The 16,733-nt window shown below is 40.2% G+C and overlaps 1 protein-coding gene across 2 annotated transcripts in view; it reads right to left on the minus strand.

The window, feature by feature from the left end:
- ARHGAP15 (Rho GTPase activating protein 15) overlaps positions 1–16,733 on the minus strand; it is a 698,504-nt gene that overhangs the window by 250,354 nt on the left and 431,417 nt on the right. For both annotated transcript variants that reach the window (XM_024977977.2, NM_001105003.2), the window contains 1 exon segment: positions 2,966–3,064. In XM_024977977.2, coding sequence (XP_024833745.1) covers positions 2,966–3,064 — 99 coding nt within the window.

Here is a 16,733-nt window from a genome sequence, read left to right on the forward strand (position 1 = left end):
ACCCCTGGGGGAGACTAGAGAAGTGTGGGCAAATTGCTTCTGCCAAGTGTAAGTAACTAACTGAATGAATGGATGAATAGAGGAATGAATGAGTAAATGGTGAGAGATGCTCTCCTAATGTTGCTTCATTTGTAATCAAGAATGTTAGAAGCATTTAGGGCTTCCCTGGTAGATCAACTGGTAAAGAATCTACCTGCAATGCAGGAGACCCCGGTTCAATTCCTGGGTTGGGAAGATCCCCTGGAAAAGGGATAGGTCACCCTCTCCAGTATTCTTGGGCTTCCCTGGTGGCTCAAATGGTAAAGGTTCTGCCTGCAGTGTGGGAGACCTGGGTTTGATCCCTGGGTTGGGAAGATCCCCTGAGGAGGACATGGCAATCCACTCCAATATTCTTGCCTGGAGAATTTCCATGGCAGAGGACCCTGGGGGGCTCTAGTCCATGGGGTCACAAAGAGTCGGGCATGACTGAGCAACTAAGCACAGCACAGAAGCATTTAAAAAATATTACTGCAGTTTGTAAATGATTTTTTAAGGTGGGGAAAATAATCTCGAGAAAAAAGAAAGGAAACAATTAGTTTTTATGTAACAGCTGATGTGCTGCTGTAGTGAGGATTGAGACCATTTTCCTAAGTCTGTGAGAATAAACACACAGTTTTCATTAAACATGCCTTTCCCATAACAGGTCCATAAGCATTTCCCATGACTCTGCAGTTGGGTATCTTGGCTGGAAGAGGATCTGGCCATTAGAAGAAGGGCTCTAGATACGCTGAGTCCAGCCGTGCTGAGAGACTTGGCACCTTTATATGTTACTTTCTAACACCAACCCCAGCACAAAATGTCATCAGAAACCTACATAAACATTGGACTTATATTCACATAAATTATTTCTGTACTGAGGTGCTTTATGCCAGAATTTAGCAAAAACAACACTTTGAGTAAACAGAATTGGCATATAAATGTAAGAATATTAATTCAACAAAATGATCATAGAAAAATATAATCAACAGCACACACTTGTAAATCTTGTGAGAGGTTTTTGTGCCTTTGAGTTTTGTTGAACATTTCCATAGAGTTCCTTTAAGCTGATATTGCCAAAATGCTTTGAATTATCTGCTACTTTACGGAATTGTAGTCTTTGTTTCATTAAAACATTTAGGAATTATATTAATAATCATTATATGTGATTAGTGCCTATCTAGTGCTGAATCTACAAATTCATTTTAAGAGAAAACATTGGGACGATGAAATATAAGGCCAAATATGATTGCCCCTGTCAGCAAAAACATGGTTTTATTTTATTAAAAATCACCAATAAAATGCCATGGACAAAACATATAGTTTCTATTTATAGGCATTTTCAATTCTGCAATACCATGATATCTGCATGCCACACGACTGTGTCTAGCAGGGTTTTCATTTTGCCTGGGGTATATACAGAAAAAGAGAGGTATAAAATCCTTTTTAAAATGTGCACACATCTTATTATGCACAGCTTCCCCCAAAGTCCTATTTGGATTTTTGTTCTAATATGACAGTGCTTACACTGTCAATACTGAGTATTTATAAGTGAGTGAAGATTTCCAGAAAATGATGATAATTTAACTATTGGCAATAATAACATTATAATATTTTCAGTGATCCCTTTGGCTCTAAGTATTTATTAAATAATATTTATTCCTAAAATACGTACTCACACAATTACATGAGATTGTAACATGCAATAAAAGGACTTTTCTCTCTAAACTCCAATTGATTCCACTCCTCACAAATACCTCTCCTTGTGTTTATTCTGCTTTTACTACTTTCTATTCTCTCTCTGAACTCTCAGCTCAGCTCTCTGATGTGTTGATATGCTTTTCCCCAAAGCTGCTCACTTTACACACTTTCTCTACCCACTTGTCCCCTTCTTGTTATTCTCTCATTCCCTACTGATATGGGAATAATAGGATCCCAAGGCTGTCCTTACAGTATAATTCAAGTATGAATTTCCAGGAGTTGGAAATTGCAGACCATTTTTATTATGTTTCTATAATAAAGCCAGGTAACATTGAGAGAATTAAAATGGCTTTTCCCTAGCAGATAACTTGGTAAAGATTTCTTCCCTTGGTTCTGCTGTTTTAAGAGACTGGGAGCTGAAAAGGGGAATAGATTCACCAATTCTTTTTCTGAAAACACCTCCATCCTTTACATGATATATATCCCCCTAGATCCTGGGAATATGTTGTAAACTTGTAACAGATGGTGATGAAGCTTCATATTTTTATACAATATAGTTTTTGAGATTCTGCATCTACTGTGGTGTATCTTCCAGGGAAAATGACCTTGAATGAATGAAGTCAGAGTCTGAAGGAAAAACACCCTACAGATAGACTACCTTAGAAATAATGAGTCAATTGGGTTTTGCTTTGTTCCCCTCAGTAAGATGAGATCATTTCAGACGAAAATTAGACTGTTGAAATATAGGAATCAAAGGTCATCTTAACACTGGAGGTGTGTCTGTTAATTGTTCCAGCAAAACTAGTTAGGCGTATTCTGTGCTGAACAGATACATGTGGAAGATGGAACATCACCGTTTACAAGTAGGAGCACTATTGGGTAATGGGGGCTTACCAAAATTTGTTCTGGCACAACGTCTACCAGCCTGAATGTTAGGAGGGTTCTAACACTGTGAGTACTGATATTTTATGAATGTTTTATCACTGGCGGGAAAACAGAAGTTTGCAATTGAATCAACAACATGTCAGACAGCAAAATATTAAAAAAAAGAACATTAGTGGGAATTATTGATGTCCCTACTGTGAAAACAAACTGGAGTTAATAAGAAACTTGATCCTCTTAACTGATTAGCAACAGTCAGGTTTTAATTGCATGGCTTTCCAGACAAATCAAGTGGTGCTGTTAATGTGAGCATGGGTTGTGTAGAGGGTGCAGTATTGGGGGAATGGCTGTGCGTTCAGTTACCCACCTCTTTTTTCGACAGCTTCAATGCATTGCTTTACAAACCGTGGAACTGTGGACTTTTCACGTTCACACAGTGTGTGCAGATGAGAGCCAAAAATTTGATCTGCAAAAGAAACAAAGATGAGCTTCATTAAAATCCAAGCTTGCGTTGTTCTTTAATTTGATTCTGTTTCCATATCCACTGAATGATGAAATCTGCATCTTGCATTGGAATCGATTTTTGGCTTTAATTCCAAAGTGTCTGTTGCAGACATGCAAGGACCATAGCTCCCTCCTTTATGGAACAGGACTCTGGCCCTAGAGAAAGAAAATGAACACTCTGCCATCGATTAGGCAGGGATGACTGAGTAAGTTATAGTCTCTCTGGGCTTAATTTCGCTGTCTATAAAATAATGACTAGGAATTAAGAAAACTTCGATGAATTAATGAATCCTAGTGAATTGGTGTCTCAGTGTTTGAGAAGAAGTTTATCAACAGTCATCAAAATTATGATGTTGTTAGTATATTTAGATTCATTCAATGGCACAATGATATCTGAAAAAAGCAAGTTCCAGAAGATTTACCTTGAAGTGAATGTTTTCACATTTCTCCTGCCTTGAATTTGCCCTTCCTCTAATCTAAGTATCCCTTTTCTTTTAGGGCTCAGCTCAAATGGTTCTTTCTCCACAAACTCTATCCGGAACTCTTATCTCAGCTTTATGTCTCCTGTAACATAGATTCTTTGGAATACCAGTTTCTCAGGATGTTAATAGGCGATTTGAGGGGGAAAGCCTGTAATCAAAATGATTTAGCAACACTGGGTTAAACAAAGTTAAACAGGTTTCTTTCATGTGTACTTATTTTCAGAGCCCGTGTTATGCCAATGTGCACTGGGAATCTCCAGGCAGGACTGAAGGACGCGCCAGTTACCAAACTTATTGGAGTAAGATCCTTTTATTTCAAAGGGCATCTCTCCAGACTAACGTTTCCGAGAACACTGTGTGAAATTCTAGCCTAGCTCTCTCATTTGGAACATGATTTATGCTACCTTGCATTGTGTATTTTCACTTAGAATATATGGAATGTATTCTCAAAGCAGATTCTCGAGTGCTGCATTGCTTATACTGTTCTTTCAGTCAAGCACAGTTTTGGGTCCATGGTGTTCAATTTACCATTTTAACCACTTTTGTGTGTCCAGTTTAGTGGCATTAAGTACATGTGCACTGTTGTGCAACCATCACCACCATCCATTTCCGGAATCTTTTTAAACAGCAGAGATGTTGATTATTGACAATGAAACAAATATTTAGTAGGTTCAAGGACTTTCCATCTCGCATGCAATGAAATCTAATTCCTTGACATCACCTCCGAGGCAGTAAACAACCTGACTTTCCACCAATTAACTGACTTCATTTGCTTCCTCTCTCCTCTCTCTGCTCATCACTCGCTGCTGCCACTCTGTCTACATCACTGATTCTTGTCCATGCCAAGCACACTTCTGCCTCAGGGAATTTGAACTTATTATTTCCTCTATGTGGAAATCAATTATCCAGGTGATCAAATGTCACCCTCTTATTGTAGCCTTTCCTATCCACCTTTAAAAAAACTGGCAAGCCCTGCTGATAACAGATCTTCATGCTGCCCACAGCTTACTTTTCTTAGAGCACTTTACTCCATCTGACATATTAGATTGATATGTTTACTGGTTAGTTGCTCTCCTTGCTTAGAATGCAAAACCCAAGAGAATAAGGGCTATTCCTATTTTCTTTATTACTGAATTCCCAGTAACTCGACACTCTTTGGAAAATACTAGAAGTTCAGTAAATATTTATTGAATTATTGACTATAAGACATCATCTTTTTCATCAGTAGAAGTTTTCAAAAATGTAAAACATATTTTTAGCACGGTTGCTGTTTGTTGTTCAGTCCCTCGGTCATGTCCGACTCTTTGTGACCCTGTGGACTACAGCACGCCAGGCTTCCCTGTCCTTCACCATTTCCTGGAATTTACTCAAACTCATGTCCACTGAGTCAGTGATGCCATCCAATCAGCTCATCCTCTGTCATTCCCTTCTCCTCCTGTCTTCAATCTTTCCCAGCATCAGGATCTTTTCTAATGAGTCAGTTCTCTGCATCAGGCCACCAAAGTATTGGAGCTTCACCTTCAGCATCAGTCCTTACAATTAATATTCAGGATTGATTTCCTTTAGGATTGACTGGTTTGAGCTCCGTGCAGTCCAAAGGATTCTCAAGAGTCTTCTCCAACACGACAGTTCAAAAACATCAATTCTTTGGTGCTCAGCCTTCTTTATGGTCGAACTCTCACACCCATACATGACTACTGGAAAAACCATAGCTTTGACTATATGGACCTTTGTCAGCAAAATAATGTCTGCTTTTTAACATGCTCTCTAGATTTGCCATAGCTTTTCTTCCAAGGAGTAAGCCTTTTTTAATTTCATGGCTACACTCACCATCTGCACTGATTTTGGAGCCCAAGAAAATAAAGTCTGTCACTGTTTCCATTGTTTCCCCATCTATTTCCCATGAAGTGATGGGACCAGATGAAATGATCTTCATTTTTGAATGCTGAGTTTTAAGCCAGCCTTTTCATTCTCCTCTTTCACCTTCATCAAGAGGCTCTTTAGTTTCTCTTTGCTTTCTGCCATAAGGGTGGTGTCATCTGCATATCTGAGATTATTGATATTTCTCCTGGCAATCTTGATTCCAGCTTCTGCTGCATCCAGCCCAGCATTTCTCATGATGTAATCTGCATTTAAGTTAAATAAGCAAGGTGACAATATACAGCCTTGATGTGCTCCTCTACCAATTTTGAACCAGTCTGTTGTTTCATGTCTGGTTCTAACTGTTGCTTCTTGACCTGCATACAGGTTTCTCAGGAGTCAGGTAAGGTGGTCTGGTATTTCCATCTCTTTATGTTTTTAGCGTAAGTGGGGGAAAATATAAGATGCAGCGTAATAGAATGGTAAATGATATGTTATTCAAAGGGATAGTCAACACAGATTGTGGTGAGACTTCAAGGAAATCACGATTGTCATCAATTTCTTAGGAAAGGTGATGGCTTGAGTTGAGAACAACTCAGCAAGTTAAGGCTAGAGCACTAATAATAATGCAATTTAATGTGGAAATGTGAGTTTTTGTCCACGAGACAGAAAGAAGACAAGCTCAAAACACACATCAACATAATGTAGAGAAGTGGGAAATAATCATGAATATTTGCTTTGAATATCTGGTCTAGTAACAAAGATTCATTCAGAAACAGTAAGTCACCAACATAAGAAAGAATAACATAAAATATTATTTAAGAAAAATAATCCAGAACTTCAGATTTGATCATTTAAACTGGTCAGAGATTACAGAAAGGAAGCATTTTTATACAGAATAAAATCTTTTAATGATAGTCATGATTCAAATAAATTTCAGAAATATGTACCAAGTATCCTCTATAGTTGAAGCAATGAGTAGGCATATTAGGTTGTGATAAATATATCAAGAAGCTTATAATATTGTAGGGCTAACAGAAACATTCTGTTAATAAATAATAAATAGAATATATAGCAGGTATCACAAAAAGTACTTCGTGCAAAGAAAGAAGTTCTAAAGTATAAAGTTTTTTTCTGTCATTTAGTGCAAAGGTGGTATGTGGGAAGGGGGAGGTTGGGGGAGGATTTATGGGATGGAGATCATTCAAGAAAGATAGATTCTTGAATGAAGATGATGCTAAAGTCTGGAGAAAGGTTTCTTTCTTTACTTTTTTTTTCTGATAGGTAGATACAGGAATATGAAAAAGATGAAAATATTCTACTGTATTTACTCCTTCACTCATTCTGTTATTTAAAAGAAATCCTAAATGCCTGGTCTGTGTCAGGAGCTAGGAAAGGCACTGATAGCACAATAACAAAGACTCCTTTCCAATGCTCTAAAGTTTCTTGTCTAGTGGCGACGTCATATAAGGAAATAAGTAAGAACATGTCATCCTGAAGTATACTATTCCCAAGGAAGCACAGATCCAATGGGAACATGTTAGAAGGAGCACCTGAACAGCCTTGAGCACTCATGGAAGACTTCCCAGGGAAGAACTGAGTCCTCAAGGTTAAGTAAGACTTAGCTTGGAGATGTAAGGAAAAGAACAAACAGGGCATTTGGGGAGGATGAAGGAGAGGTAAACAATCAGCGACGAGAGAGTGATGAGAAGAATCATCTTGGTGTGATTGTACAAAGGGAAACATACACTTTTTCTTATTTAGAGAAATCTTCATCCAAGCCAGGCTTCAGCAATATGTGAACCGTGAACTTCCTGATGTTCAAGCTGGTTTTAGAAAAGGCAGAGGAACCAGAGATCAAATTGCCAACATCTGCTGGATCATGGAAAAAGCAAGAGAGTTCCAGAAAAGCATCTATTTCTGCTTTATTGACTATGCCAGAGCCTTTAACTGTGTGGATCACAAGAAACTGTGGAAAATTCTGAAAGAGATGGGAATACCAGACCACCTGATCTGCCTCTTGAGAAATTTGTATGCAGGTCAGGAAGCAACAGTTAGAACTGGACATGGAACAACAGACTGATTCCAAATAGGAAAAGGAGTTCGTCAAGGCTGTATATTGTCACCCTGCTTATTGAACTTATATGCAGAGTACATCAGGAGAAACGCTGGACTGGAAGAAACACAAGCTGGAATCAAGATTGCCGGGAGAAATATCAATAACCTCAGATATGCAGATGACACCACCCTTATGGCAGAAAGTGAAGAGGAACTCAAAAGCCTCTTGATGAAAGTGAAAGAGGAGAGTGAAAAAGTTGGCTTAAAGCTCAACATTCAGAAAACGAAGATCATGGCATCCGGTCCCATCACTTCATGGCAAATAGATGGGGAAACAGTGGAAACAGTGTCAGACTTTATTTTTGGGGGCTCCAAAATCACTGCAGATGGTGACTGCAGCCATGAAATTAAAAGATGCTTACTCCTTGGAAGGAAAGTTATGACCAACCTAGATAGCATATTCAAAAGCAGAGACATTACTTTGCCAACAAAGGTCCATCTAGTCAAGGCTATGATTTTTCCTGTGGTCATGTATGGATGTGAGAGTTGGACTGTGAAGAAGGCTGAGCACCGAAGAATTGATGCTTTTGAACTGTGGTGTTGGAGAAGACTCTTGCGAGTCCCTTGGACTGCAAGGAGATCCAGTCAGTCCATTCTGAAGATCAGCCCTGGGATTTCTTTGGGAAGGAATGATGCTAAAGCTGAAACTCCAGTACTTTGGCCACCTCATGCAAAGAGTTGACTCATTGGAAAAGACTCTGATGCTGGGAGTGATTGGGGGCAGGAGGAGAAGGGGACGACTGAGGATGACATGGCTGGATGGCATCACTGACTTGATGGATATGAGTTTGAGTGAACTCCTGGAGATAGTGATGGACAGGGAGGCCTGGCGTGCTGTGATTCATGGGGTCGCAAAGAGTCGGACACGACTGAGGCACTGATCTGATCTGATCATGTATGAAGCTTTAAGAGGAGATAAAGTTTGTGTTATGCGGAGTCTTAACTATTAAGTCAAGTGGGCATTTATCTGAGAGCCTGAAAATGTGGCTGATTTGTTATACATACGCCATTTCCCTCCCAACTTCTTTCATGTTTTAGAGTCCACTTATAATACAGATTCTGGTGTTCAAATGGTCTCCAATGACTTCTGCTTCCTTTGTAGCTTTCAGTTCAGTTCAGTTCAGAAGCTCAGTCATGCCCAACTCTATGTGACCCCATGGACTGCAGCACACCAGGCTTCCCTGTCCATCACCAACTCCCAGAGCTTGCTCAAATGCATGTCCATTGAGTTGGTGATGCTATCCTCTGTTGTCCCTTCTCTTCTGGCCTTCAATCATGTAAATTTAGTTAGTTTAAAATTAGAGAGTTCTGGTTGGTATAATGCAAGGGGATATGACTTGGGAAACTAAAAAAGAATTTTTTTTTCCTGATGAAAGGAGAGGGGTACATGAAAGCATTCTGTCTTTTTTCCTTCATGAACATCAACGTGCAACTTTGCAATGCCTGGAGCTACTGCTGCAATCTTGTCACCATGAGACAAGAAGTTTGCAAGCCAAAGCTGCTGCTGCTGCTGCTAAGTCACTTCAGTCGTGTCCGACTCTGTGTGACCTCACAGACAGCAGCCCACCAGGCTTCCCCGTCCCTGGGATTCTCCAGGCAAGAACACTGGAGTGGGTTGCCATTTCCTTCTCCAATGCATGAAAGTGAAAAGTGAAAGGGAAGTCGCTCAGTAGTGTCCAACTCTTGGCGACCCCATGGGCTGCAGCCCACCAGGCTCCGTCCATGGGATTTTCCAGGCAAGAGTAAGCTACAAAGACCTGAGACCTCAGTGATATTGTTGAGCTTCTAAACCTGTCCTAAAACACTTTCTCTATACTTCTTATATATAGATAATATAAACAATTTTTAACTGGATATTCTATCACCTGTAACCAAAATATTCATAACCAAATGGTGGGGTTGCGGGGCACAGATCGTGGTGAAGACTGAACACAAAAGATCTGTTGAGAAGCTAATGTGGTTACGTATGCAGATGTTATGAAGACCAGAATCAGGATAGGTTTGTGGTAAATTTAGTCATCATTGAGCATTCTTCTCCTCTTCTCGGAATTAGATTTATACTTTTACTACCTTTGCCATCTGACTGTGTGGTGAAACTCACTAGAGTGGGTGACATTTATTTCCTTCATTTCACTGATAGAGGGCTTGCCCAAATGATTACTTTGGACAATGTAGCCTGTGTAGAAATGACTGTGTTTCAGTTCAACACTGAGGTCTTCAGACATGCTACAGATTTCTATGCTTGCTTCTCTGTTACTGCTGAATCAAGGTTTACCTGGGTAGCAGCTGCCCCTTCAGTCCGGGCTCCAGAGTAAATACATATAGCACAGAACTGAGGCTGACCCTTATTGAGGAGACAAGTCCAGTCAAACCTACAATGTAAAGCAGAGCGGTCCATTCAAGCCACAGACACATGAAAAATAAGTGCTTTTTGCTGTTTGCCACTGAGATTCTGTTTGTTAGACAGCAACAGCTTACTGATAAAGAATGATAACAGGAGACTGGAGTTTGGGTGATCTAAGCTATGCTGTGAGAATGAAAACAAAGAGACTTGATAGGACATGGAAACCAAAACTGGGGAGCAAATAAATAGAGAAAAAATTCTAAATTTAGCTAGAACGTGGAATTACACATCCATTTAGAATCAATCCTAAGATTGAGTCTCTTTGAAGAGACTCAAAGGAAATTTCTCTCACCTTAAAATTTAAAGTCATTATGTTTTATGTTATATTATGGCACTTCTTATTATGTATTCTCTACAGATCAATTCAAATCTATTTAATTCAATTCAGTGAATATTTCATGAGCACCTACCATATGCTGAGCACTGTAAAGAATTTGAAGATTGACATCCATTCATAACTATCTATTATATTCATAACTATCTACATGCCCACTGTAGCCTAGACATTGCACTCCATCCTGAAGATGCAATGGTGCATGAAGCATGATCTCCCACAGTCTGGGCGGAAGAATAGTTCTCACAATTATAATATGATGCAATTAGTGCTATTATAAGGGTGTTTATTAATAATAGCAAAGACTTATTGCATTAAGCCAGGCAAAGTTCAAAGTACTTTATTCTAACTTACTTGATCGTCATAGTAATTGTAACACTTTGGTAGTAGACACTATTACCATCCTGATTTTATAGGAGTGGAAACTGAGGCAGAAAGATACTGAGTCATTTGCCCATAGGTACAAACCATCAGGCTCTAGATGAAAAAAAAAAAAGATAAGGACCTAACTCAGACAACGGAGAGATGTAGTGATTCTGCGGATTTGCAGACAGGATGCAGGAGGTGAGCTAACTCACTGGGCAAAGAGGATTTAAGTTTTTGCTTGATTAAAGGAGACTAAAATGCAGAAACCTGAGGGTTTGGAGAAGAATCGAGAGAGTTGATATTTAGGAGTTAGGATGGGTAATTCAGAACAGAATGTTGATGAGAAATCAAGGTGAAATTAAGAGGTTATTGGTGATCATAAGGAAAATGGCTTTTGTAGAATGAAACTGAAAAGCAGAGGCTTTTGGTCAAGATTTGAAGGGAAGGTGAGAAGTAGAGACAGCAAATAGACTTTTTTCAGGTTAGTGATGAGGATTCACTAATTATAAGGAAAGACAGGATTTGGGGAGGGATTATGAGTGGGGTGGAGAACAGAACATTTCAATTGCAAGGTATTTTTGATTTGTTGATTGCCAGAATGCTCTAGAGAGGGTGAGGGGCACTCCTAGCTACTTTCAGTTGTTCTGAGGCCAGAGGTGGGGGAGGTGCATTACTGCCACTTACTGGGTGGTCCAGGTAAGTGCAGGCAATCCCTCATGGGGAGAGAAAACAACCCTTCCCAGATTGCCAACAGCGCTCTGGGGAAAAAAGAGTTGATATATGTTGAACTTCATTAGACAGGAGGGAAATGATTGCCTTCACTGGTTACCAGAAAGGTAAAAAAGAAAAATAATCACCTCATTTATATCCTGACTTTAAAGTGGCTACACTTACCCAGTAAGGCTCTGTAGAAGGACCTAGTCTTCCAGGTTAAAACAAAAAGTGAAAGTGTTAGTCGCTCAATCCAGTCCCACTCTGTGACCCCATGGATGGTAACCCACCAGGCTCATCTGTCCATGGAATTCTCCAGGCAAGAATACTGGAGTGGGTAGACATTCCCTTTTCCAGGGATCTTCCTGACGCCGGGATCAAACCCGGGTCTCTTGCATTGCAGGCAGATTCTTTACCATCTGAGCCACAGGGTAGCCCATACCTTCTGGGTAAACCTGATTAAATTAACGGTTGTCATGTGGCCCAAGCCGGGTCAGTGCAAGTTTCCCTCCAAAAGTTTTACAATTGGGACGCTACAGTCTGAGGTGGTATCAGGGATACTATCTGCTCCAGGGACACTGAGGGGCAAAGGGAGGCGTTTGGCGAGATGGCTATGTGCAGTGAGTGAGTGTGCACAGAAACGGATATGCAGAGGGAGGTGAATGAAGCAGAGACACCTCAGCTCCTCACTTCCTGATACTTATATATGGTGTCATATATATACCATATACTGCTGCTGCTAAGTCACTTCAGTCGTGTCCGACTCTGTGCGACCCCATGGACTGCAGCCTACCAGGCTTCTCCGTCCATGGGATTCTCCAGGCAAGAACACTGGAGTGGGTTGCCATTTCCTTCTCCAATATACCATATACATGATGCACCATATATGGTTGCCATCGGGTGCATTAGAATTAGAAGGCACTGGGCTTCCCTGGTGGCTCAAACAGTGAAGAATGTGCCTGTAATGCAGGAGACCCGGGTTCAATCCTTGGGTCAAGAAGGTCCCTTGGAGAAGGGAATGGCTGCCTACTCTAGTATTCTTGCCTGGAAAATCCCATGGACAGAGGAGCCTGACGGGCTATAGTCCATGGGGCCACAAAACCACAAAGAGTCAGACCTGACTGAGTGACTAACACTGACACTTTCAGTTTAATGCAGCCAAACAAATTTGGCAAGAACATGGACATAGCACTGTCCACAATGTTCCAAAAGAGGACTTAGAATCAGAGGAGAAGGTGCCAGGATTGGAAATAACTCAGTGAGACCCACTGGTATGGGTGGCGCTGGTTAGGATGAGTATGTTGCATGTCTACTGGTTTTGCTGGCCTTGGAACGATTCTTCTATCCTCCAGTAAGAGCACTCTGGTTTTCCTATGGGGGTGATACTTTCTCATATTGCTGCCATTTGTTTTGAGTAGTGCTGACCCCACCAGCTCCAGCTCTAGCAATAAACATGCACTTCTTCCCTTGGCCACAGGGATATGAACATGTGTTCAGATATGAACACATGATCCAAGTGGATCTGGTCTCACAAATCCTGAGGGCTTTTTTTTTTTTTTTAAAGTGCTACTGGGAAAAAGGAGCCCTCTTTCTGTAGGAATTGGTAAACTATAAGGATATAAGTCTGAGCTTCTAGAAGTTATGCTGCCAGCTTCTGGGAAAACATACTGGAGAATTAAGCCAACAGATTGGAAAAGAGAGCTGAGGGATGGAGGAGATAAAGATTTGATAGCATTTTGTGCCCACAGGTCCAGTCAAGGTTGAAGCTATCCTCGTCTCTTGGACTTTTCAGGCAAGTAGTAATTAATTCCATTCTTTCGTTTGCAGTTTGAACAAGTTTCTATCAATTACAACTTAAAAAAAAAATGACTGCAACATGAGCTTTTAACATTACATGGTGAAGTATATAATGTGGAGGAGATGATGATACACTTGAAATGACTTTGCAAAATCAAAAGTGCTAAGGAAGTAAATCATAGAGATTTAGCTAAGACATCATTGTACAGTTTAGGGGTTATTGTAGGATTGCCACCCATCTGTAAATCTGATTTCAGAGTTTGATACACCAAGGAAGACCATTAAATTATAGGAACATGTTTGAACCACAGAACCTTCTATCTTGAAATTGTGTGGGGAAAGGGGGAGGAAGAAAGAAGGTGTTTTGTTTTCCTGGCAAGCACTGATGACCTGGCTTTTGCCCCCTAAACACCCATGCCTGCTATCCTGGCACAACGTTAAAGATTATTTCTGCTTTCCCCCTCCTTATGGCATTCCGAAAAAGGGAGCAGTCCTGGAACCCTGAGTTCCCGGCTCCCCACCTATAGTTCCATCTGTGGGCTCACTGGTAATCCTTTCTTCCTCTCTTAACAACTTTTTGTATTTAGAAAACACCTCTTGCTAGGGGTGCCAATATTTTTGGAATGTTCTGCACATGCCCATGGCCTTGGCTGGTGTGATCATTACATCTTTGTTCTCCTGCTTCAGTGCTTGTACCAGGGGTGGCAGGCAACACATTGGTTGGAGAAAATCCATTTTCTGTAATTTTTCTTTGAAAGCATCTTTTGGTGAGAAAAACAAATAGACCTTCCACATGACTGCACTTACAAAGCATGTTGTTTACATAATGAATTAGAGTTTAACTAGAGAATGGTGGTTTTTAATCTTTAAGCACTCAAACTTTTGACCGATTTAGTTAGTTCATCAGCATAACCAGGTTAAGTCTCCCAGATTACAAATTAGCTTCATTCTCCCTCATCTCTGCTATACATTTTTTGACAAATTATGGAAAGAACAGCCAGTAATGGGATCTTTGTCAGTTAGATTCCAAATGAATCAAAACTACGAGGAAAACTACTCAATAGAGGCAGTTAAATGTTCAAATAATGTGACGGTGTTATCATCATTTATGCAGGGGAGACAGTCTCCACATGCTTTTCAAAATGATGTTATTCTGCTATCAGGAGAGAGGCTCGTTGCAGCTACTCTAGTAAATTTTAAAGCAGAAAAACAAAGCCCATAGAACTACACACATGAAATAAAGAGAGGAAGAGAAAACAATAATAAAAAACTGAACTGTTCAAACATTCACACACACACACATACACACATTGGACAGTTATTTTGGTAATGAGGTACATTCATTGAAGATTTGGCTACAATAGAAAAGAAAAAGCACTGTGGTTATCTTAAGCAAAGAAAAATTTATTCAAATGATGTCAAAGGATGGGGGTAGGAGGAAACTCAAAGAATTTACTGGGAACCAAAAGTAATTTTAGAAGGCAGAATACTAAAGAGTAAAAAGTAATAAAGAAGGTGAAGTGCCAAAGAATTGATGCCTTTGAACTGGAGAAGACTCCTGAGAGTCCTTTGGATAGCAAGGAGATAAAACCAGTCAATATTAAGGGAAATCAACCCTGAATACTCATTGGAAGGACTGATGTTGAAGCTGAAACTTCAGTATTTTGGTCACCTGAGGCGAACAGTTGACTCATAGGAAGAGTCGCTAATGCTGGGAAAGACTGAGGGTAGAAGGAGAAGAGGGCGTCAGAGGATGAGATGGCTGGATGGCATCACCGATGCAATGGACATGAACTTGGGCGACTGAACAACAACAGAAGTAATTTATAACTGAATCATTTTGCTGTATATCTGAAACTAGCACAACATTGTTAATCAATAATGTTGCTGTTCAGTCACCCAGTCATGTCTGACTCTTTACAACCCCATGGACTGCAACACACTAGGCCTCCTTGTCCCTCACCATCTCCTGGAGTTTGCCCAAGTTCATGCCCATTGTACTGGTGACATCATCCAGCCATCTCATCCTCTGATTCCCTCGTCTTCTGCCCTCAATCTTTCCCAGAATCAGGGACTCTTCCAATGAGTCAGGTGTTTACATCGGTGACCAAAATACTGGAACTTCAGCTTCAGCATCAGTCCTTCCAAAAAGCATTCAGGGTTGATTTCCCTTAAGATTGACTGGTTTGATCTCCTTGCTGTCCAAGGGATTTTCGGGAGTCTTCTCCAGCACCACAGTCAGAAGATATCAATTCTTTGGCACTCTATCTTCTTCTTTATGGTCCCGCTCTCACAACCATTATGTGACCACTAGAAAGACCATAGCCTTGACTATACAGACTTTGTCAGGAGATTAATGTCTCCACTCTTCAACACACTGTCTAGGTTTGCCATAGCTTTCCTGCTGAGAAGCAATCTTCTGATTTCATGGCTGCAGTCACCATTTGAGTGATTTTGGTGGACTGCCATCTATGGGGTCGCACAGAGTCGGACACAACTGAAGCGACTTAGCAGCAGCAGCAGAGCCCAAGAAGAGGAAATCTGTCACTACTTCTGCCTCTTCCCCTTTTGTTTGCCATGAAGTAATGAGGCTGGATGTCATAATCTTAGTTTTGTTTTTTTTTTAATATTTAGTGTTAAGGCGGCTCTTTCACTCTCCTCCTTCACCCTCATCAAGAAGCTCTTTAGTTCCTTCACCCTCAAGAGGCTCTTTAGAATAGAAATCAACTATATTCCAAATTAAATAAAATAAGTTAGATGAAAAAAAAAGCAATTTATGAATTCCTCAAAGAAATTACTGCAGGTGAGGGGCCAGTCTTAGAAAGGCTTAATCCAAAGTTCTCAGGAGAGCCAAGAAGTAAGAAAAAGGAAATACAGCAGCTGTCTTGCTGTCTTGTGACTTTGAGAGGGACAGGATGTCACCCCCCCCCCCCCACTAATGTCCTAATGACGTCTGTTCATCAGTTACTCAAGATTTGAAGTTCTAATAGATGATGTTCAAGTGAATGAGATTTTGTCTAAAAAATGGGTTGGAATGAGAAAAAATACAAGCCTTGTAGCTTCCTTAGTAGGTAGCGTTCACTAGGAAATTTTCTCCCTCTAAAATGCCACAGACACAGGCAGATCATTTCCCAATAGGCTGCTGTAAGGACAGGGCAGTGGCTGATGGAGGACAAAAATAATATTCTCAAGATGGGTAATTTCAGCAATTTAGGTGATTTCATCCTTTGACTTTAAACAGTAAGCGACATGTGGTTTCCCTTTGTGAGTAGGTTTCCAGACCCAAACTTTTAGATTACTTATCAAGGAATCCTATCTCTATTCTTATATTTTCTCCAGTTCCATTCTTGCATTTTTCTTTTCCTTACCTTTAAAATACTCTCTATATGAGCCCCCATCATATAATTCTCCCACAACTTCACTGAGACTTTTTGAAGAAATACGTGATTTAAATTAAGTACTGTAGTATTCTGGTGGCTTATGTCTTTGAATTAAGATAGAGAGAAATATGTTTAATGCTAAAACACTAGCACTGAATTTAATATATGTTTAAGAGTTT

This window comes from Bos taurus, chromosome 2 (genome assembly GCF_002263795.3).
Source record: "Bos taurus isolate L1 Dominette 01449 registration number 42190680 breed Hereford chromosome 2, ARS-UCD2.0, whole genome shotgun sequence".
Lineage (NCBI taxonomy): Eukaryota > Metazoa > Chordata > Mammalia > Artiodactyla > Bovidae > Bos > Bos taurus.